This window comes from Dermochelys coriacea, chromosome 1 (assembly GCF_009764565.3).
Source record: "Dermochelys coriacea isolate rDerCor1 chromosome 1, rDerCor1.pri.v4, whole genome shotgun sequence".
Taxonomy (NCBI): domain Eukaryota; kingdom Metazoa; phylum Chordata; order Testudines; family Dermochelyidae; genus Dermochelys; species Dermochelys coriacea.
Window position 1 is genome coordinate 199247745 of NC_050068.2, and position 22087 is coordinate 199269831.

The 22087-nt window shown below is 41.6% G+C and overlaps 1 protein-coding gene across 2 annotated transcripts; it reads left to right on the top strand.

The window, feature by feature from the left end:
- Window positions 1-2289: 2289 nt before the first annotated feature.
- SFT2D2 (SFT2 domain containing 2) lies at window positions 2290-20577 on the top strand. Of its 2 annotated transcripts, none has more exons than XM_043511590.1 (9): window positions 2290-2449; window positions 6032-6118; window positions 7533-7618; window positions 9119-9200; window positions 10996-11031; window positions 11124-11182; window positions 12465-12494; window positions 14198-14240; window positions 16586-20577. In XM_043511590.1, exons 1-8 carry the CDS (start codon window positions 2387-2389, stop codon window positions 14235-14237), a joined length of 483 nt encoding a protein of 160 aa, XP_043367525.1. In that variant the 5' UTR covers window positions 2290-2386; the 3' UTR covers window positions 14238-14240; window positions 16586-20577. The 2 variants fall into 2 exon arrangements, with proteins under 2 accessions (XP_043367525.1, XP_038259866.1); XM_038403938.2 differs by having other exon boundaries at window positions 14793-19566.
- The last annotated feature ends 1510 nt before the right edge of the window (window positions 20578-22087 follow it).

Below are 22087 nucleotides of genomic sequence, written 5' to 3' on the forward strand. Positions count from 1 at the left end.
TGTGATTAAAACTGATTAATCATGCTTAATTTTTTTAATTGAGTTAATTTGTTCTGAGTTACCTGCTGCAATTTGTTAATAGCCCTTTTAAAAAAAAAAAAATTCCAAACAAAACGAGACAAAACACTGCCTGTCTCCTGGCGGCTTCATGTCTAAAGAAAATTACTGGATGGTAATTAAATAAAAAAAACAAAAAAGAGAGTCCATGAGGGCTCTGCAAAAGCTCCACAGACAGTACTGAAGATACATTTCTTGCTTTACTTGTCTATGGATGTGTTTTCATGTCCATGCAGATCATGAATGTTTGAAGCTAGTTTGTCTGGTGCAGGGTTGTCACTTATACGTGCCCCGTTTTGTTACCCTGTTTGAATTTCCGAATGCCATAAATCAATTTTTAGAATGGGTGGAATGTCCAATGAACTGTTTGAAGAGTGCGTCCAAAGGCTTGGAATATGATATAATTGTTTAAAAAATGAAAAATGAATGTTTTCATCATAATATACCTATATTTACTGTGCAGAAACTGGATCTGCACTTCCAAGAGTGTAATTTTATTTCTTTCCATCCAGAACTATGAAGAAATTGCTCATTGCACCTGTGTTTTGGTTGGTTCTTAAACTGATGTTAGTACAGACCCTAAAGAAATTGATTTGGTATAACTGAAGTTATTAAATGCTTCAAGACATGATATTTTTTCAGACATGTATGTTTTAAAATAGTGCAAGTTGACATTTTCAAAGTTTAGCATTGTGGAATATTCTTAATGGAATTTACAATTCTGAATTGAAGAAATGTTTCAAAATGCATTGTTTGCAAAACAGACAGGAGAGACCAATGTCTTTATGAAAGCATGTATATTACTGTTCTTGTATTAATAGCTTTTAGCATACTTAGTAAGTGCCTGATCTTGCACTCTTGAAATCAATGGAAATTATATGATTGACTTCAGTGCGTGCAAGAACTAGCTCTATGTGTTACCAACATCTTTTGCATATTAGGGCCTGATCCTGCAAACACTTCTGCACATTGATATGCATGTGAATAGTGCATAAAGCATGTACTAAAAAATTTGCTGGAGCAGGCCTAAAAAGCAACTATGGTTGCTTATAGTCTTAACATTTCAAATCTTCAATGATCTTGCAATATAAATAATTGATATTTAGGAAGCCCAATAAACAACCTTCTTAAGCATTAGCATTAGTAAAAGAGGAATGCACATAGGTACCCAAAGAAAGTAGTGAAGAAATGATTAACAGAACACTGGCTTTTGGAGTTTTTTAAAATTGGTTAGAAATAAGACACTATGTACAATGGTGGTTTTCAAACAATAGTGGGTCACGGAGAAAACTAAAAAAGGTTAGTATGCTCCATTTTGAGAAAAATAATAAAATAGAAGTTGCCCTTATATAGTCACTTGGTATGCTATTTATATTATTTTGTAGTAAGAGATCACCTTAAATATAGCTGAAGTAATGTCAGCGGACCCTTTTGCGTAGTAGAATGACTTAAGAAATGTTGCCAAATCTGAGCATTCAAAAATGTTGATGCAGGCGACCCAAAACACTGAGATTGGCTTTAAAAATACCCTATTCAAATAATAAAGGTTTGCTGCTTTTTTCATTTGTGTTCTGTTCTGTGAGACTTTGCATGAGAGGTGGGTCCTATGTCCCAGCATTTCTCCACAATGCTGATGTCTAGAAACTTTTTAAATGAAAGTTTAGATTCTCACAATTCTGGGAGCTGGGGTTTTAGGGAAAGCACCAAAGGGTGGGAGATTTGCCATAAAATCGTGGGCTGGCAACGCTGTGTTGGAGGCTGCTCTGAGTGGCAGTGTGAGTGTGGAAAAGGAGCGGCATGCCCCCAGTGCAGGCTGATGCCTGGCTACGAGCTGCCTTGTGGCACAGACGCCATGTGCCACAGGCCTCTGGCCAACTCTTTCAGGAGAAAAGAAAAGGAGTACCCGTGGCACCTTAGAGACTAACACACTTATTAGAGCATAAGCTTTCGTGAGCTAGAGCTCGCTTCATCGGATGCAGTAGCTGTAGCTCACGAAAGCTTATGCTCTAATAAATTTGTTAGTCTCTAAGGTGCCACAAGTCCTCCTTTTCTTTTTGCGAATACAGACTAACACGGCTGCTACTCTGAAATCTTTCAGGAGAAAGGCCAATACAGACTCCGGCTCCCAGCACGCTCCGCGCCAGCGGGTCGGGACTACGTCTCCCACCACGCACTGCGCCGGATTGGCCGCAGGGTTGGCTGGAAACCGGCCACTCTCTGCCCGCGGTGCGCGCTGGGCGTTGTAGTCCCGGGGGCGGGGCGTCCGGGGCGGGGCGGGCCAGCCGCAAGGTAGTCGGGTCACGGAAGAGGGGCGGCGGAGCCGGGCAGGATGGACAAGCTCAAGCGGGTGCTGAACGGGCAGGACACGGAGGAGCAGGGCGGCCTGAGCGAGGTAAGGAGTCTCCCCCGCTCCCGCCGGCCGGGCTGCCTGCCGCGGCTTCGGGAGGCTCGTGTCAGGGGCTGCGGGGGAGGCAGAGTTCCAGGGCGAGCTCCGGAGACGGGAGCGGTGCCCGGCCAGTCAGCGCCACCCGCCGGGGAGCGGGGCCGGGGCCGGGCATTGCGCGCCACGCTCCCGCTACTGCCCGCTGGGCTGGGAAGCGAGTCCTCCCCGCCGCGGCGGAGCGGGGGCCTGGCAGCTGCTCGCTGACGAGCTGGTAGGCGGACAGGGGGCGCTTTACAGGGTCTCTGTCCACCTGGTCCGCTGGTTCTCAGCCAGGGATCCCCCGCCCCTCTAGGGGTAGGCAGCGGTCTTCCGGGGGTCCATCGCTTCCTCTAGATATTGGCCCAGTTTTACCACAGGCTACAGAAAAAGCACCAGCGAAGTCCGTACGAACTCAGATTTCGTACAAAGACTTGTTTCCGCTGGTCTGCATACTGAAATGTAACAACAATACTTATATTCCAACCGATTTATAATTACTTGGTAAAAATGAGAAAGTGAGCAACTTTTCAGTGACCCTGTGCTGTGACAAGAAAAGGAGGACTTGTGGCACCTTAGAGACTAACAAATTTATTAGAGCATAAGCTTTCGTGAGCTACAGCTCACTTCATCGGATGCATTTGTTTTTTTTTCCACCAAATGCATCCGATGAAGCGAGCTGTAGCTCACGAAAGCTTATGCTCTAATAAATTTGTTAGTCTCTAAGGTGCCACAAGTACTCCTTTTCTTTTTGCGAATACAGACTAACACGGCTGCTACTCTGAAACCTGTGCTGTGACAGTTTTCTGTTTTTACGTCTGATTTGGTAAATAAGTGGCCTTTAAGTGAGGTGAATCTTGAGGGTATACACATCAGATGCCTGAAAGGGATATAGTAGTCTGGAAAAGTTGAGAGCCACTGACCTAGGGTATGTCTCCATTGCAGTTTTCAGAGTAGCAGCCGTGTTAGTCTGTATTTGCAAAAAGAAAAGGAGGACTTGTGGCACCTTAGAGACTAACAAATTTATTAGAGCATAAGCTTTCGTGAGCTACAGCTCGCTTCATCGGATGCATTTGGTGGAAAAAAAAACAAACGCATCCGATGAAGTGAGCTGTAGCTCACGAAAGCTTTTGCTCAAATAAATTTGTTAGTCTCTAAGGTGCCACAAGTCCTCCTTTTCTTTTTGCTTCATTGCAGTGTGACCCCGGGCTCAGGCTCAAGCCAGGCTTCCCTTCTGGCCACACAGACATTGTGCTAACCAGGGTCCGAGCTCATATTGTAAGCTCGCGTTATCTGTGCTACTAATAACTTTAAACATTGTCAGAGTGTTTAAAGGGAAAGAGTTTTTTAGCCCCCCAGTGTATCTCACTGTTTGTGGTCTTTGTTGACTCACTGAATTTCTTTCCTCTTAGACAATGTAAATCAGTTCCATCTTGGTTTATGGTTTTGTTTTCAGGTTCTGAGTGCTACATTGTTTGGGTTTCAAACGCTTTAGGGGAATGGTTATTTTTTGAAAAAAGAAACAAATAACCATTCCCCTAAAGTGTTTGAAACCCAAACAACGTAGCACTCAGAACCTGAATACATCAGAACCTGAATACATTTGGTTTGTTTTTACAAAAATAGCGTAAACATTTTTGTTCTTGGATTTTTATAAAAAAGCTACTTCCTGCAAAGCTTAAATCTTGAGCCACATCTGATGTCATGCAACTTTTAAAATGTTTTATATGTGGAAAGGTGACTAAACTTCCTAGAAACTAGTCTGATGCCATGTATTTAAATGATTTCCAACCGAATGCATGAAAATGACTTCATAATCTCATCCGACTTCTTTCCCTCACCTTCATGCCATGTGTCTAAAACTAAGTACGCTCTAGTGTGTAAAGGGCTAACATGCTCAAGTATTCATAAATTCTAGAGTTCAGTAACTTTTTGCTGTTCAGTGTTTGGATGTTTATGGGTGGGTAGGAAATATGTTGCAAGGACTTCACTCTGACTAGATGGATGAAATAGAAGTATTATAGTTCTGTTCCATTTAGATGAATGCAACATAGAAAACAGAGAACAAAACTAATTATGGTGCTTTTTATAAACTGCTTTTTCTATGAAAATTTGACTGGAATCTGCCTGATTTCACTTCCAGTGAATATAGAAATTAAGGGTGAGAGAGGGGAAATTGATAAATAATAACTGAGAATATGGCTACACTACAAGTACTGTAGTGTCACAGCTGTGGTGCTGCAACTTCACTGTTGCTATGTTGTAGTGTAGACACTTGTTACTGTGATGGAATGAGTTTTCCATCATTGTAGTAAATCCACCCCCACAAGAGGCAACAGCTAATTCTATGGAACAATCTTCTATTGACCTAGCAGCTTCTGCACCACAGTTTAGGTTGGCTTAACTGCATTTCTCAGGTGTGTGAATTTTTTTGCACACCTGAGTGAGATAGTTAAGTTGACTAAGGTGTAGGACCAGGCCTTAATGTGAAGGCGAAGAACCTATGCTCGCTGAGGTGGGTATGTGGAACAGGAAAGGTTACGTATGTAGGCACAAATATAGTGGAACGAACAGACTATATAGTATTGTGGCAAGCTATTCACTTATTGTAGGTATCTAGGACTTGATGGGGGCCTCATTCTGTAGGTTGGGGTGGTCAACCTGAGTGTGAGAAGGAGCCAGAATTTACCAATGCACATTGCCAAAGAGCCACAGTAATGCATCAACAGTTTCCTCCCATCAGCTCCCTCACAGCGCCTCCCACTCACCCGCCCACCAGCAGCCCTGCTGATCAGTGCCTCCTGGCACCTCCTGATCAGCTGTTTCGTGGCATGCAGAAGGCTCTGGGGGTGAGGGGGAGGAGTGAGGGCACCACAGGCTCAGGGGAGGGGGCAGGAAGGGGTGGAGTGGGGGCAGGGCCTGTGCAGAGCCAGGGGTTGAGCAGTGAGCACTCCCCAGCACATTGGAAAGTTGGTGCCTGTAGCTCCAGCCCCGGAGTTGGTGCCTGTACAAGGAACTGCATATTAACTTCTGAAGAGCCGCATGTGACTCCAGAGCCACAGGTTGCCCAACCCTGCTGTAGGTAATAACATACTCTCATTTACTTCAGTGGGAATTCTGCTTGCAGTGTGGTTTCAAAACTGAAATATCTGTTAGTAGTATTGCTGTTGTGTATGGATTTATTTTTCATTTATTTTGTGTTCTAGCGGAACATTTTTCAGATGCAGCTTAAGCTGCTGATGGAAATAGAGCTATAAAGTTTGTTTTGTTGGGACACAAATTGATGTGTTAAAACGGGTTCTCAAACTGGGAATCGTGACCCCTTGGTTATTACAAGCAAGGTTATTACTTGGGTGTCGCGAGCTGTCAGCCTCCACCCCAAATACCGCTTTGCCTCCACCATTTATAATAGAGTTAAATATAAAAAAAATTGTTTTTTAATTTGTAAGGGGGAATCGCACTCAGAGGCTTGATGTGTGAAAGAGGTCACAAATACCAAAGTTTGAAAATCACTGTGTTAAAGGATATGTCTCTTTATTTGTTTTTGGTTTCCAGATAGTTGACACAACTTCATTAAGCTGGGGCACGAGAGTGAAAGGCTTCATCGCTTGTTTTGCCTTAGGAGTTCTGTGCTCTATCCTGGTAAGTTCTTCTCTGTCTGTCCACTTCTGCTCTAGGAGGAAACTTGCGTTTTGAGCACTGCAGTTACTTTTTATAGCACCCCAAAGTGGATAACAAAATGATGTACAAACTGGCCCCAGTTCTGCCAGCTGCTTGGGACTTTGAGCAGGCATCTGGATTGGGAAGGAAATGATTTGAAATGCAGCTATACAATTAAACTAAACATAAACTAAAAATCAAGAAGATGATCAGTCCACTTCCTCTTTGATTTGTGGGGGACTGGGTGATGTGTGGATCAATATGCAACTTGTATGGAATGTGATTCTCAAGTACCAAGAGGAATGATGTGAGGTTGGCTACATGGGATGGGACTGGTAAACTAGGGCTGGGGTTCAGGAAGGGAATGGGATTCAGGCCAGCCAGGAGGACTGAGCCAGGCAATACTAAGGATTCATCTACATAGGCAAATTGAGGGATTGTGTGGTAACATGATTTAAGCAGTCTGCAAAGGTCAGATCAAACTCTTATAACAGAGTCAGAAGGAGGACTTTTGTTATGAACACGGTCCCTGACATGGTAAAACTTGCCTTGTAGATGGAACTACATCCTTTTGTACTATATCCATGTATCGGCTATTCCTACTTTTGTTTAAAGAATAAGATTTGCACAAGTATGGCAAAATCACCTATTTGTGCAGAAATTGATTTCAGTTTCGGGGAATGTCCTGTCCCTGATGAAAGCAAAAAATTCCAAAACCCTTTTTATAAAAAAAAAAAAAAAAAAAAAAAAAAAGGAAACTGGGTTCTATCAGCAGGTGTAATGTAATGCTTTGATCACTGTAAAGAATGTGAACAAACACAAACCGACTTTTGTAACTGCCATTCAGGTTTAAGTTTTGTAGTGCTTCTTCACTACTACTAAAAACACTGTTTTGGGGCTATTTTTGTTGCAACGTGAAACAATTTTTATCCTGTCAAGTCTTTAAAATCATGACTGGTGTAGATAAGGAAGCATTTACTACTTCTCATAACACAAGAACTAGGAGTCACCAAATGAAATTAATAGGCAGCAGGCTTAAAACAAATAAAAGGAAGTATTTCTTCGCACAACGCAGAGTCAACCTGTGGAACTCCTTGCCAGAGGATGTTGTGAAGGCCAAGAGCATAACACGGTTCAAAAAAGAACTAGATAAATTCATGGAGGATAGGTCCATCAGTGGCTATTAGCCAGGATGAGCAGGAATGGTGTCCCTAGCCTCTGTTTGCCAGAAGCTGGGAATGAGCCACACGGGATGGATCCCTTGAGGATTACCTGTTCTGTTCATTCCCTCTGGGGCACCTGGCACTGGCCACTGTCAGAAGATAGGATACTGGGCTAGATGGACCTTTGGTCTGACCCAGTAGGGCCATTCTTATATTCTCATCTTCCTTTTCAGGGTACTTGCCTGCTATGGGTGCCAAGGAAGGGACTAGTTCTCTTTGCAGTATTTTACACTCTGGGGAATATTGCATCCCTTGGAAGGTAATGTTTCTGTAAAATAGCTACATGATACAAAAGCAGAAAATGGGAATAGAATGAGTGTGTGCGAATGTACCCATGCTTGTCTGAGTAGTGAAAATGATGGGATGTGAGGCTGAATGTTGTCTTCTCTGTACAGATCTCTAAAATTCAGAAATAATAGAAGAGGAACAAACATGTCTGATTTAAACAGTCCAGTTCTTGGGAAATGAAACAGTTTCAACTGGTATTTTGCATTTACTGTTTGGATCAAATATTGTCTGGATATACTTGCTAAAATAAGAGGAATGAAATCTCATGCTTCCTGCAGGGGTCAGGAAGACCTCTACATAACTTATGTATTGTTTGGTGCATCATTGTGGTTTTCTACACTTTCCTCTGAACCATCAGCTATTAGTCCGTGCTGGAGGCGTATCTTTGTAGGTAGTCTCACTGGCCTCACAAGAGACCCTGGCTATCACTCTAAATAGCTTAATGAAGACCTCTTCTCAATGTGCAGCTGACATAAAAAACAAACAAGATTTTAGAATACGTAAGGAATGGGGTTGCAAATAATATGGAGACTGCTATAATGCCATTACATAAATCGAAGGGGCAGCCTCATCTGTAATGCTGTGTGCCATGGTGGTCACCTCATCTTGACTAGCTTATTACAGAACTCGAGCTATAAAGCTTGGTTTGTTAAGTTGGGACACGAGTTGATGTGTTCAAGGATATGTGGGCCCTTAATTATTTTTTTAACCTGGACTTTGCAATCTGTATTATGAAAAGATTTCTTTTTCATTTAAGAAGAGCTGTGAGAATGATCAAAAGCATGGAAAAACTCATTTGAAAAGATTGGTTTCAGAGTAGCAGCCGTGTTAGTCTGTATTCGCAAAAAGAAAAGGAGTACTTGTGGCACCTTAGAGACTAACAAATTTATTAGAGCATAAGCTCTAATAAATTTGTTAGTCTCTAAGGTGCCACAAGTACTCCTTTTTCTTTATTTGAAAAGATTGGAATTCTTTGCCTTAGAAAGAAGATGAATAGAAGGAATGTGATACAAGTACTAAGTAATGAATTTTCTAGTCAGATTAGCGTGGGAAAGCCTGTTCTCCTTGTCTTGCAACATAAGATTCAGAGGACACTCAATTAAAATTAAAAGTTGGGAAATTCAAAGCCAATAAAAGGAAGTACTTTGTCATGCAATGTGTAATTTGACTGTGTAACTCATTGCCACATGACTGTGTGGGAGGGGAGACTAGTGAGACTCCATCATTCCTGGCGTGCAGTAGAATTAGGCATGCCAATGGCTATGTGGTTGACTTGGGTACATGCCATCTGCATAGCACCAATCACCATAATAACATAGGCACTGGTATCTAGTATAGTAGTGACCCTCTATGACAGAATGTCAATTCATGACAGCACAGTAAGCATGCTTGATTAGGGCATCTTACAATCGAATTTTATTGCTGTATGTAGATGTTTTACGTGTCTGTTTTGTTGTTTTGCTTGTTACAGCACTGTTTTCCTTATGGGACCCATGAGACAATTGAAAAGAATGTTTGAGCCTACTCGTTTGATAGCTACTATTGTTATGCTAGTAAGTAACAAAGGATCTTGTTTTAACTAGTCTTAATTCAGTGCAAAATTCCGGTACAAAGTTGTCAATAGTGGTTTGATCTAGTTACGTTCACCGTGCTGCTTTTATTGCCGTTCTTATAGCACTGGAGATGTATATAGTTATAGAGAACGCTGAAAAAGATGGGTCCCGTGTTTTGAAGAGCATAGCCTAAATCTGGACAATACAGTACAGGGGCAGTGGTTTAAGTGCATGAAGTAGTAGAATCATTGTCACTGAGGGGATTGATAGGTGTTGCTGAAGTAGTTTTGGAGAAATCTGGCACGCGCGCACACAGGCAACATGAAAGAAGATGTGAAGGGAGGAGTGGGACTGGGAGTTATTTAGAAGAGGGTTTGGGATGAAGCAAGTGGAGATGTAGGCAGACAGAAATGTAACATTAGAGTGTCAACCCTCTTATTTCTACTTACCCTAGCTGCTAGTTTCACTCTTTTTGGTAAAATGCTTGTAGGTGGAGTTTCATAACAAGGTACTTGGAGACTCTAGTCATCCTTGGGTGACTTACAGCTTCATGTATAATTGAATTTTTGTGGGAACTTTGCAGCTTAACCAAATGCATCTAGGTTAGTGGTTTTCAACCTTTTTTCATTTGTGGACCCCTAAAAGATTTCGAATGGAGGTGTGGATCCCTTTGGAAATCTTAGGTATAGTCCGCGGATCCCGAGAGGGTCTGCAGACCACAGGTTGAAAATCACTGTGCTATGCTAACGACAATCTTTTGTGGACCCCTAAGACACAGGTTGAAAACCACGGATCTGGGTGGTTACTAGGCTGTAGGCTCTTTAAGCTTTGAAGCATCTCAACAAAGGGCTTGTCTTCACGTACAGCAGTGCAGCTGCAGCGCTTTAGTGACGATGCTCTTCCGTGGTGTATTTAATCCACCTCCCCGAGAGGCGCTAGCTCTGTCAACTGGAGAAGCTCTCCAATCTACATAGCGCCATCTACGTGGACGGTTAGGTCAGAATAACTACATCACTCAGAGGTGTGGATTTTTTTACACCCCTGAGCCAACATAGTTATACTGATTGGCCAGGTCTACACTACAGACCTATAAGTGAAAGTGTTGACCTTCAGCTGTAAATTTAAGGAGTCCAGCAAAAAGTCCCTCCAGAAGTGTCATAACTGTGCAGCTCCTATTTTTATAGTCAATGTGGGTTGTAGGCATTACAGATGCTTGAAGTGGATGGATCATTCCTACATTCAGGCCTTGTGACACTTTAAATAAATAAATAAAGTAGTAGCTAAAAAGTACCTGAACATTTTTCATAGTCTCAATTGATATGAACTGGGTAGCTGTGTGATACCCTGGGGCTGCAGTTTTAGTGATTTCAACAGGAAACAGATTCATGGCATGTTTAGAGACAAGCAAATCAGAGCTGCAGCCAGAGACCGAGAGGAGCTGGAAAGTTCTATATTTCTATTTAGATAAGAAAGTGAAGTAGTGTACTTGAATGTGTATACTAACTAATAAAACTGGCCTGGGGAAAAAGTAGGAACCTGCAGAAATTGCGACAAGCTGTGGAAGCCTTCTGCTGTTCCTTGACTGCAGCTGTGATCTTCCTTTTGTGATGTTCACCAGCTTGCTGCTTTATTTCATATTTAGAAATAGTATAGATAGGGCATTTTAAATAGCAATTTTTACATTGGATCAGGTAAAATATTGCATTTCCCTTCAGTCTTCCTTTATATTTGCAAAAAATATATTTTAACTGTGGAGTAGTCTCTAATTTAACTGAAATTCTCTGTTCTCTTCTAGTTGTGTCTCATACTAACATTGTGTTCTGCCTTCTGGGTGAGTATTTGGATCTTGTATATAGCCAGTGCACACTAATAAATATATATGCTCATTATTTGATTGCATTATTGTCTGTTTTCTTCTTTCAGTGGCACAACAAGGGACTTGCTCTCATCTTCTGCATTTTGCAATTTTTTGCCTTGGCATGGTAGGTAACTTCCCCCCTCCCCCTAATAGGGAGGGTGTAGCATCTGAATTCAATGGGTATGCTATACTACACTTTTCTAGGAGATGGATTCTGAGTTATAGTCAAGGGGGCACCAGCCATCTGTAGCAGCACCCTTTCCCCAGGCACTGCAACTGTAATCTTGGCCTGGTGCAGAGGGGAGGCTCTGGAGAGGGGTGGGAGAGTCTGAGCCTGCACCACAATAGCAACTCCTGGGCCTGGCTGCGGCTTCAGGCATTTCAACCTGGCACAGAGGGCTGCAGCATAACTTAGGTTTGGCACCATTGGTTTGATTTCTGTGGGTGCAGTTGAACCCATGAACCCGTGCTAAAGCTGCCTCTGCTCTCACCCCCCCCCCCCCCCAAAAAAAACATAACCTGGATTAAATCTAGCTTTTGTTGATAGATTGTCAGAGGACTGTGAAGTTGTACGAATTATGGTAGGGGAGTTCTCCCTTTCCTCTAGCCACCCAAACATGAACCACCTAGCCAAATTAATCCTAATAACCTGATCTTCACGAGTGACTGTCCTACAAGGCATTTGAGATCAGATGGCTTGTTCCTGCTCTCTGCTCCAGAGTTCTGCTTGGAACGGGCTGGGGGCAGAGCACTCCTACTGCAGAGTCTCTCTCAGTGGGACTCCCTCCCAGAGTTTCTCTTGCTCTTTTTGGAACCAGCAGCAAGGTTCCCTTGTTGGGATCAGTTTGCCTTTGCCCATTCAGTCCTCCCTTTTACACTAGATTTTCCCTTTCGGGAATATATTGTTCTTGACTGTTCTCTTTACTTTGTGTGGTTTAGATCAGGATTGCTTTGGTCCAGTTTCCTTTTCATTATTATAACTTTTGTACAGCTTCCCAGATTCATTGCTACAGATGCTGTAGAAATAGAAGGTTGACTAGGTGTCCTTTTACAAGTCACCCAGTACATCACTAGCCAGATGACTGATCCTGCTTGCCCCAGGGCTTGGTGCATGTGAGGTTTCAGAAAGAGGAGGATTATTGTTAATAAACATTTTTATAGCGAGCCATAGCTTTGCTGTGGCGCTTCATGGATTCAACAAAGTTGTTTTTAAGAGGATGGCTGAGGAGGAGCTTGCGTGCCTTTCCACTGCCTGAACTGGAGTTTTGTCTTTATGTACACTGAGACACTTCTGTCTCTGTTTCAGTGTAGCCTGGGGAGGAGTTGTTGCTTTTGAGTATGGCTCTAATGTAATCTGAAGTTAATGGTAACTCAGTGTTTTTTTTAATGTTCTCTTCCTCTCTTAGGTACAGCATTTCTTTCATACCATTTGCAAGGTAAGCTTGATTTTTCCTTATTATATTAGTGAATATCTGTAAAACTCTATCTTACACTTAACTCCCCCATAAACTGTATGACTTTAAAATGGTTATGTGCTGCCATTTTTTCTGAATGACCTTAGAGTTGATTACAAACTAAACACCTAAGAATTTTTCACCTGTGACTGAAATGCAGCTGTTTCTGGGGTGGGACATGGCAGCAGGGGGTTAGTTCTTACCATTCCCCCCCTTTCTCTTCTCCTCTCCTCCCAGTAAACTTTTCAGGAAATGTCAGCGTCCCAGCGAGTTGGCTGGCTTTTTTGCTGAAATGCACCCACTACTTTTTTCAAATGTTGCATTCACTGAAAGGCGCACTGCATTCGGAGGCATGTAATCTATAAAGTGCATGAGACTGTATGAATATGCTGACAGACAAATCTCTCAAGTTATTAAACTCCCCCATATTCCTGAACACTGCTGCTCTCCAGAACCTTGATGACAAGCTTGTCCTGTCAGTTGCCAAATCCACCCAGGTCCCCCGTGACAAACTCTGTAGTTTTCACGCCTGCAAAAATCATCCCGTGCTGCCAAATGAAATATAGCAATTCGCTTGAGGGAGATGTCCTTTGCTCTCCGACTTGCAGAGGTGTTAACTACCCACTTCCCCTTGAATGATCTCTTATGCTTACTAATCTGCTCCACCTTGTACTTAGGGCCTGTCTACCCTTAAAACTCAGCTTCAGGGCGGGGTGGGAAGAGGCGGGACCTCATTGAAAGGGTGGAATGGGGGTCGGGCCGGGGTCCAGCGATAGGGGGGTGTTAGTGATGCGGCCCTTGGGCCAGTGCACTAGTCCTCATGCGGCCCTCGTGGTCATTTGAGTTTGAGACCCTTGCTGTAAGCAGACGGGAGAGAGCTCTCCCATTGGTGTAGTTAATCCATCTTCCCGAGAGGCAATAGCTATGTTGGCAGGAGAAGCTCTCCCGTCGATCTAAACCCCTGTGTAGAAAGCGCTAAGTCGGTGGATTTTTCACACCCCTGAGTGACATAATTATACCTATATAGGTCTATTTTGCAGACCTGGCCTTAATCTTAGTGAACTAAAGCCACTTTACCCCTGAATGAGAGCATACACACAGATATTTAGCATGTTTTAGTTCCTATGCATTTACTTCACACCTTTAGTTGATTTGCCATAACTTTACTGAGTATTCCAAAGTAGACAAGTCCTTAGCCATGTGGTACATAGTCTGCAATGGAATCCTAAGAATTGCCTTTTGAAAACATAAGCAATAACCCAAAATACTACAGATGAACAATGGAGCTAAACTAGCTGCCCTTTGGGAACCTTAATTTAGATTTTCACATATGCATTTAAGATTTCCTTTAATACATTCTAAAAAAAGTATGCATAACAAACATCTGTGTCCAATTTTGGCATCATCTCTTTTTCCCACTTTCCCACACCTCCCCGCCGCCCCCCATAGACAAGTACATAGGTGCATCTCTCATTTAAACGAAACTTAAAGTTGTCTCCACTATGTACATATCATCACACAGGTTGCATACACCTATGTAATGCAGGGGGAATGCTGCAGCCTTACATATGGAAATGTACACTGTGCAGGAATAAATGTCTAAGTCTTCAAGCAGCATATCTTGGTTACTGCAATGAAATATTTGGGAAAGCAGCCCAGTCATGTCAGTATTTCTTTCTCCACAGGGATGCTGTGAAGAAATGCTTTACTGTTTGTCTGTCATAACAGGTATATGTGCTGTTTTGTGACATTCTAGGAAGTACAGTGGAATTATGCTAACTGTTTTGTATGTACCTTCCTACTTGTGTCTTAAATGTATGCCTTGCAGCTTGTAGTGGGAAGCTTGTATTAAAATCCAGCATATCTGGTTATTTGTGAACAATGATAGTCAGTCAGAACAATGAAGTGGTGCTTTCTGTAACATTTAGCCCAGCTGGACTGACATCGAGAATTCGGTTTTGTTGTTTTAGATAAATTACACAAATCATGCAGAGTGAAACAAAAATAACATTTAAAGAGACACTGTTAGCCTAAAAATAATAGAGTAGATCCTCCACTGGTGTAAAACAGCACAGCTCTATTGTCTTCAATGGAATTATGCCAGTGTACACCAGTTGAGGATCTGTTGCATAGTAAGACCCCAAGGCTGCCCTTTCTGACCACCTCCTAGCTTTGAAATAACTTTTAAAATCCTAATGTCTCACCATTTAGATTTCTTTAATTTTTTCACTGCACAATGAAACTCCCCTGATCTGTTCTTTCTTTCTGGCTCTCTTGCAGGAGCTCAGTGCTGCATGGTGGGATTTATAACACTACCAGGGAAGGTTTCAGTCTAAACGGGAAAATATTTTGTCTGAATATTTTTGAAAGTTTCATTTCTTTATCCAACTACTAAAGTTTGGGTTTAAAAACTACTGATGGTGTCTCTGTAAAATAACTCAAAAAGAGCATTGATCACCACTGGAAAAGTGCTAGAATTCAGTGCAACCAAGGTAAATTAAGAGGCCCTTTACCTGCTACCTACCTGATTTCTGCAACTTGCCTGCAGCAGCTAGCAGTATTGCAGAGCAGGTCAGGGAGCTGCATTTCTCACATCAGGTTAGGTGCCCATCCTGTTTCCAGCTGTATTATGGGAGAGAAACAGAACCCAGGACTTGGTAGGTAAGCAAAGGAAAAACTGAGCTTCAATTAGTTTTCTGGGCACAGATTCTATCAGATTCTTTCCAAATGGTCATTGTGTTTTACTTAAAAGTAGGAAAGCATTTCTATACACCCTTTAAAATAAAAAATCCTCTGCAGAGGATGACAGAATTAGTGTTAGGAAAGGAAGAGACACTGTTTTTCTGACTTACCGCTGTCATCGGTATTTCTCACTTCTCTGCACAAAGGTGAGAGGTCATTAAATCCCCCTGTGGTTCAAATATCACGCTGTGGACCAGAAGAAATGCAGAAGCGTATGGTCTTCAAGTGTCTCTATTCTGAGAAGAGTGATAGTAAGATGTACTTGCTATTGCTAAGGAAATGTATGCAGGATTAAACTGCCAACTTTGAACAAACTATACCTAGTGGCTGGGATTTTTATGATGCCAACAAGTTCCAAGACCACTTTAGCATCCCCTTTCTCTGAATCCTTAGTCAAATTCTTGTGTGAGCTCAACACAGAGTCATCCGGCTCCAAGTTGTACAGTGGCTCACTGGCAAACTTGGTATAAGTTAAGCACTTGGACACTCTTATCCTGTGTGGGACACTGCTTCACCACTTCATATCTCCTTTTAATGCATCCTTACCTTACTGGTACAAAGGCTTATCTTTCACATTATGGGCTGGGACCAAGGTCTGGGAAGATGATGATCACTGAGGCTATGTAGATGTGTGTTTTTTGCAGGGCTAATCCTTTGTTCTTTAAGGCCCTGCCTGCCCCCCAAATACTGCCACATCGGGGAGCCTGGTCACAACTTGTAACCTAGGGGCAAACATGGTTCTGATTTGTAGCATAGGTTGGACCTTACCCCTGGCTCATAACCAAACAAGGCTAGCAACAAAACTGTGCATCAGTCTCTCAGTTTCATGGCATCCAGAAAGTTTATTAGAATCTGAGGAGGAGTTTTTTAAAAAACAAAAAACAAACCTTTGTGTCCTTCTTTCGTTCTAGATAGCTTAGTGCATTCCATTTTCAGAGGATCCTTTTCAAAGCCCATCATCCGGTTTAATAGGATATTTATGGGGATCTTATGGCTAAAGTTACTTTCTTAGAAATCCATTAGGAACAGAACAGACCTTAAAAATATGCCCCAGCTATGCTTGGAAGTATGGAAGAGCTATAGAAAACAGGTTCCTCCCTAAAATAGTCTGTGTTTATGAATGAAAAGGAATGGGGAATTAACATTCAAATTAATATGCTGATGCCATTATTTTTCCATGCTTCTTCCTTGAAAGGAAGGAGTAGTAAAGGACCCAAGAGAAGATTTCCTGTTTGTACTTTTTAAAATCAGATGTCATGATACCTTAAAGCAGTAGCCTCCCTGGGCCACCTAGGTTTTAAGAGATAGCATCCATCTCTCTCCTTCCCTGGGAATATAGGCTCTGCAGCTTGGGCAGATACCCTGATCTTTGTCTTACTCTGTGTTGGGTGGAGACTGTGGAATATTCCTCTAAGAACCACCTTGCTGCCATCTTCTATCTGCACACCAGCTCTCCAGCGGTCCTGGCCACAAGATATCACTGCACTATTCCACTTCCACCCTGAAAACAATTCTGGCTTCAGCTCTATGCTACTAAAGTCCTGAAGCTGGTGTACTACCATCTGAGGTCTGGATGCTGAGGGGTGCGACTGCTGACCTTTCCAGCCATAGTAGCCTACCACTTTGAGCCAGAATCTATACACAACAGTAACCTCTCACTGTCTGTGGGCTCTAGTTACTGTGCAGTATGTTGCTGAGCAGGCAGCATCTCAGGGTTGGTGCAGACTCCCCTTAGGCACCGAGAGAGGCGGCAGCAGACACTCATGAAATATCCCTCATCGGATGGCAAGGGTAATCATCTAGGCTCAATTCAGTTAGGGTCCCCCCTCCCAAATCATCTGCGAGTGGAGAGCTTGGGGAAAACTAGGGACAATTGCCCCATTCACATTGCTGCCTGTTGCTGTTCTTGAAGCTGCTGCTTGACTAGTCGTTTTGTAACTCTGTTAGAATAACACGTTTCCCCTCTTTGGAGCTGATGAAATCCCACTTTTGCATGATTTGCGGACAGGTCGACACCAGTCATAGTCCAGCAATTGAGTTTTCTCTGGGGGAGATGATTCTTATCTGCTTTCAGGCTGCAATAAAGCCTAACTCTGCTTACACGCGTACAAAAGCCTTGTCCATCTCTCTCAAATGCATCACATTTGGTTGGGCAGTTTGGCTTCCTTTGACTTCTTTGTTGTTTCAGCTGCTTCCGAGTTCTGATTTCCAGGGAGCTGCCTTTTTTAATATGGGTCCCTGGTTTATTATGCCTCCTTAAGGCTGCATGAATTTGTGGTTCAAGCAGAAAGCTGGGAGTTTTTTCCTGACTAGGACAAGTCCCTTAACCTGTGTGCCTCAGTGTAACTGGGAACTGAGCTACCTCCCAGTCTGTATCCTGCCAAAGGATCCTATCCAGGTTTTTTGTAAGTGTCTTTGCAATGTTTACAAAATGCCTCTGTAAGAAGCAATTAGAAAATCTATCCCTTAATGCTTTGCTCAAGCCCAAGTTTATTTTAGCACTAGCTTCTCTGTGGGAATTCTCGGGAAGCTCTGTGTAAGTAGCATATGCCTTCCTTTCCCCAAAAAAGTGCTGTTAACCAAGTCCATCGCTGTAGGGAACTTAAGCAATTAAATCCTGCAGTGCTGGATTGCTTGTTCCTCTACTTCAGATCACCCATTTCTTGACCTTCACTGCCTTCGTAAAGGGCTAGCACTCGTACTGGAATGTTGCACCAGAGCACACAGCTTTCTAACCCAATCAGGAGCACCAGAATCAAACCTCAGTTTTATACACTGGATAGAACTTTTGTATCTGCATGTTAGCTATTTAGAACCGTTCTAACTTTTTGGCAGAATGGTTGATTTTATAAATAGGGAATTCAGGGTTTGGAGCTGTACAGTAATTTGTTGCCAGCACACAGATTGCCTGGGTGTCTTAAATTTCAGATCCACGAGCTAATTATTTTAAATGCCGAGTTCCAGCGCTGCAGCTCTTGAGTCAATAAGTTTAGTAAACTGTATTTCATATAAGGTTGTTGAATGTCCTTAATGGAGGTAGGAGAGGGGGACTCAGAACTTTAAAAGAAAGGGGAGAGCAGAGGAAATGGAGGCATAATAACCACTTGAGTGACAGCAATGTTCATATTAGCCTCTGGCATTGCAAAAATTTTCCATGACTGAATCATATTCTTTTGGTTGGGGGCTAACTGGGTAGGAAAGACTCCACCCACACTATCTCCAATATGAGAGAAACACAGGTTTGTGGGTTCCAAATGGCTTTGCCTAATAAAACCACTTCGTTCTACTGAAACAAAGGCTTGTGACTTCTACTTACTCATTAACTCTTACTTAATCTCTGTTCAAATTGCTGCTATGTTTGATTGCAACTGAATACTTGCCTTGTTACAGAAATAGGTTGCATTCCCATATTTGTGCCTGTAATTAACCAATCCTATTTGTATGCCTGCGTATTACAGTAGCCACTGTATTCTATCTGCCTTGCATACACACCTCATCCACTATGGTATCAAACAACATAATATTGTAGTTAATGTGGAAATAATGAAACTGGACAGTAGAATACATTCCATGTGAACTCACTTGCACTGAAAAGGCAGTTATTTTTGTTTGTAAAACAAGCTTCCTTGTGTTTTCTGTTCTGATTGGTGGTTATTTATTGATGGGTAGGTGGGTGTCTTAAAGCCACCAGATTCCTGTATACAATTCTTCACATTCAAAATCTTTCTGCTGAGTGCATAGTATGTCAAAAACACACAGAAAATAGTAGTATTTCATTCATTTAAAAAAATAAAAAATCCTGTGTTGGATCTCAAAGCTTCTTCCCCTTGCCCAGCTCCTTCCTAATTTTACAGAGCACACAGCCACAAGGGCTGAGATTTTCAAAGAAGCTGAAGGGACATGGGTATCAAACTCAGTGGGATTCGCATATCTAGCTCCCTTAGGCAGGCTTGAAAGTCTCAGACCAGCTTGTCTTTCATTTACTGAAGCTGCAGTACATGTTAATGCAATGCTACTTTAACCAAAAAAGGCCTTAAAATGCAATTCTAGCCTGGAAAATTTCTTTTTTTAAAAAAGAAACAAACAAACAAAAAGCCTTACTTGTCAGATTCGGTAGGAACAGAAATTAGAGAAATCTTTTCACCTGTAAAGAAAGCACATTAGTTCTAGAGTGTCTGGGGCACATTAAATATAAAAGCCTATATGCAATTTGTAATCACTCTTCTGAGTAGAACCTGACTTTTAATGACACATAATGAAGTGCACTTTGACTACTGACACTGCCAGAGGCTTTCTTAACAGCATTTTAGAAGAAAACAAAATATCCAATCTTGTTAGTAATTTTATTACGATTGAGTATTAAAGACAAGTTGGATGGGCAATCTTGAAACCCAAGGAAGTGTGTTTTGTACTCCTGATACAGAAAATACCTTGTGACAATTAGTTTTCAAATTTCACATGATGTCGGAATGGATATTCCTGGAGAATACAGCAAAGTTGCCAGAATTCTGTGCAACATCCTGGGGCAGGTTTCATTCAGGGAGTTGAAGCACTGTGCCAAATTTGTATAAATTGGGAGCAGATTGCATCTATCTTATCTTTAATGCAGATGTATGACACACTGTTTCCAGCTTGCAGTTTGCTATGGTCCACATTTTTCTATTAAAAATGGTGGCCATAAATTGCATTGTAGAACTCTGGGAGGGGAGACGCATTTGGCCAGCCTTCGTGTACCAGGAGATGACGCTTTCTTGTATGTGATTGCAATCTGTCATTTTAACCAGTTTAATTTCTAAAAATAGTTTGCAGTCAGTTTAGTTGCCTTATTTTCATCATGTTAATGCCTCCTTCTCAGGAACACCACCATTAGTATCTATAATCTTGTTACAGGTTCTAAAAACTATTTAGTGTAAAAAAAAAAAAAAAAAAAGCTTTTGTTTTAATTGCAAATGCATACATGTTAAGACCATAGTAAATCTTAACCAGATTGTGAAGGGAAGCACAGCCGCTAAATATGGAGGTATTCCATTTTTAAAATCTTGTGCCGAGCTTTGAAATGTAATGTGGTGATTTTTTTAAAAATAGCTTTGTCAACTGAGATTTTTGTAAAACAAACATTTTGTGAAATTCTCCACTACAATGACTGTTTTGTATTATAAGCTGCTTCTGGACCTTTTATATATATACCCTGGTTGCTTTGTCTGACTTTAATTGTTCAGTAAATGGTTTTTAACTTATTGCAAAAAATTTTCTGTAATGAAGCTAGATCCTAAGACATGTGAACATCATTGTTTTTCAATAAAGTTGACACTGCAGTAAATGATCTGTTGCTTCTCAATTGCTTTTAATTTAAATGATGCAGAGTTTTCAGGTAAAACTGAAGTGAAGTTAAATAGTCCATAAAAAATAAATAGTACAAAAGGGCTTCTTTTATATTAAATTCAGCTGGTGGGGGGGTGTGTGTGTGAGAGAGAGGGGAAAAAAAAATAGGGGAAGATCGGGTGAGGAGCTATAGTATGAATATAGAACTGGGAGCCAGGAACACTTGGTCTAATCCTGTCTCTGATCTTGGTCAAGTCCCTTGATCAAAAAAATCCGAGACAGTTTTTGAAAATGTTGGTATGCCCTCATTTTTTGGGCTTCTTGTAGTTACTCATGCTTCCAAATAATTGTATTCAATTCTTTAGAATAAAAGGAACATTTACATGTCTGGTTACACCCATAATGTGCTAGGCTCTATTCTATATAGGTTCTTATACTGCATACTGTAGTATGAGTGCCTTTCAGTAGTGTATTAAGCAACATGGCTAATATCTGTTGGGTGTGTTCTCTCATCTCCCAGGAGGAGAATTGTGTGCAGTAAAGTGTTTTGTTTATGTTGACTAATATATGCTAGCTAGCATACCTGTGTGTTGTTCTGATATATCTGCAACATATATTCCAAGCATTTAAGTATATATATTAAGCATTAGTATAGAAGTTATCAAGGCCAAATTGGCCTGTACCTTTTGTTATAATCCTGTACACACATATGCGAAGTATCCCATAACACCTTGAAGTGAGCTTGGGCTTGAGTAGATAAGAAAACTGTCAGTATCCGTACATACCATTATTTCTTCAAGGCACCAGGAAACACATTAACCACAGAAACCTAGAAGGTGTCTTCATGCCTTTTAGTACCTGGAATGCATGTGCTCAGAAGAAAGATAAGGGTGCATAATGACCTGGAATGTGTGGGTTCAGAACAAAAGATAAACTGGAACATCATGGTGCCAGAAATGAACAAGGTAAAAAGTGACAGGTTTCAGAGTAGCAGCTGTGTTAGTCTGTATCCACAAAAAGAAAAGGAGTACTTCTGGCATCTTAGAGACTAACAAATTTATTTGAGCATAAGCTTTCGTGGGCTACAGCCTACTTCATTGGATGCATAAAATGGAACATAAGATATGTATACACACACACACACACACACACACACACACACACACCCAGAGAACATGGAAGTTGCTATACAAACTGTAAGGGGCTAATTAATTAAGATGAGCTATTAACAGGAGGGGGAAAAAAAATGTGTAATGATAATCAAGATGGCCTATTTAGACTGTTGACAAGAAGGTGTGAGGATACTTGACATAGGGAAATAGATTTAATATGTGTAATGACCTAGCCACTCCCATAAAACATAGATCCATGCATGTGCTCTAATAAATTTGCTAGTCTCCAAGGTGCCACAAGTACTCGCGTTCTCTTTGCGAATACAGACTAACACGGCTGCTACTCTAAACCTGAACTTTTAATTCTTTGTGTATGAACCCAAGAAGGAACTCCACTAA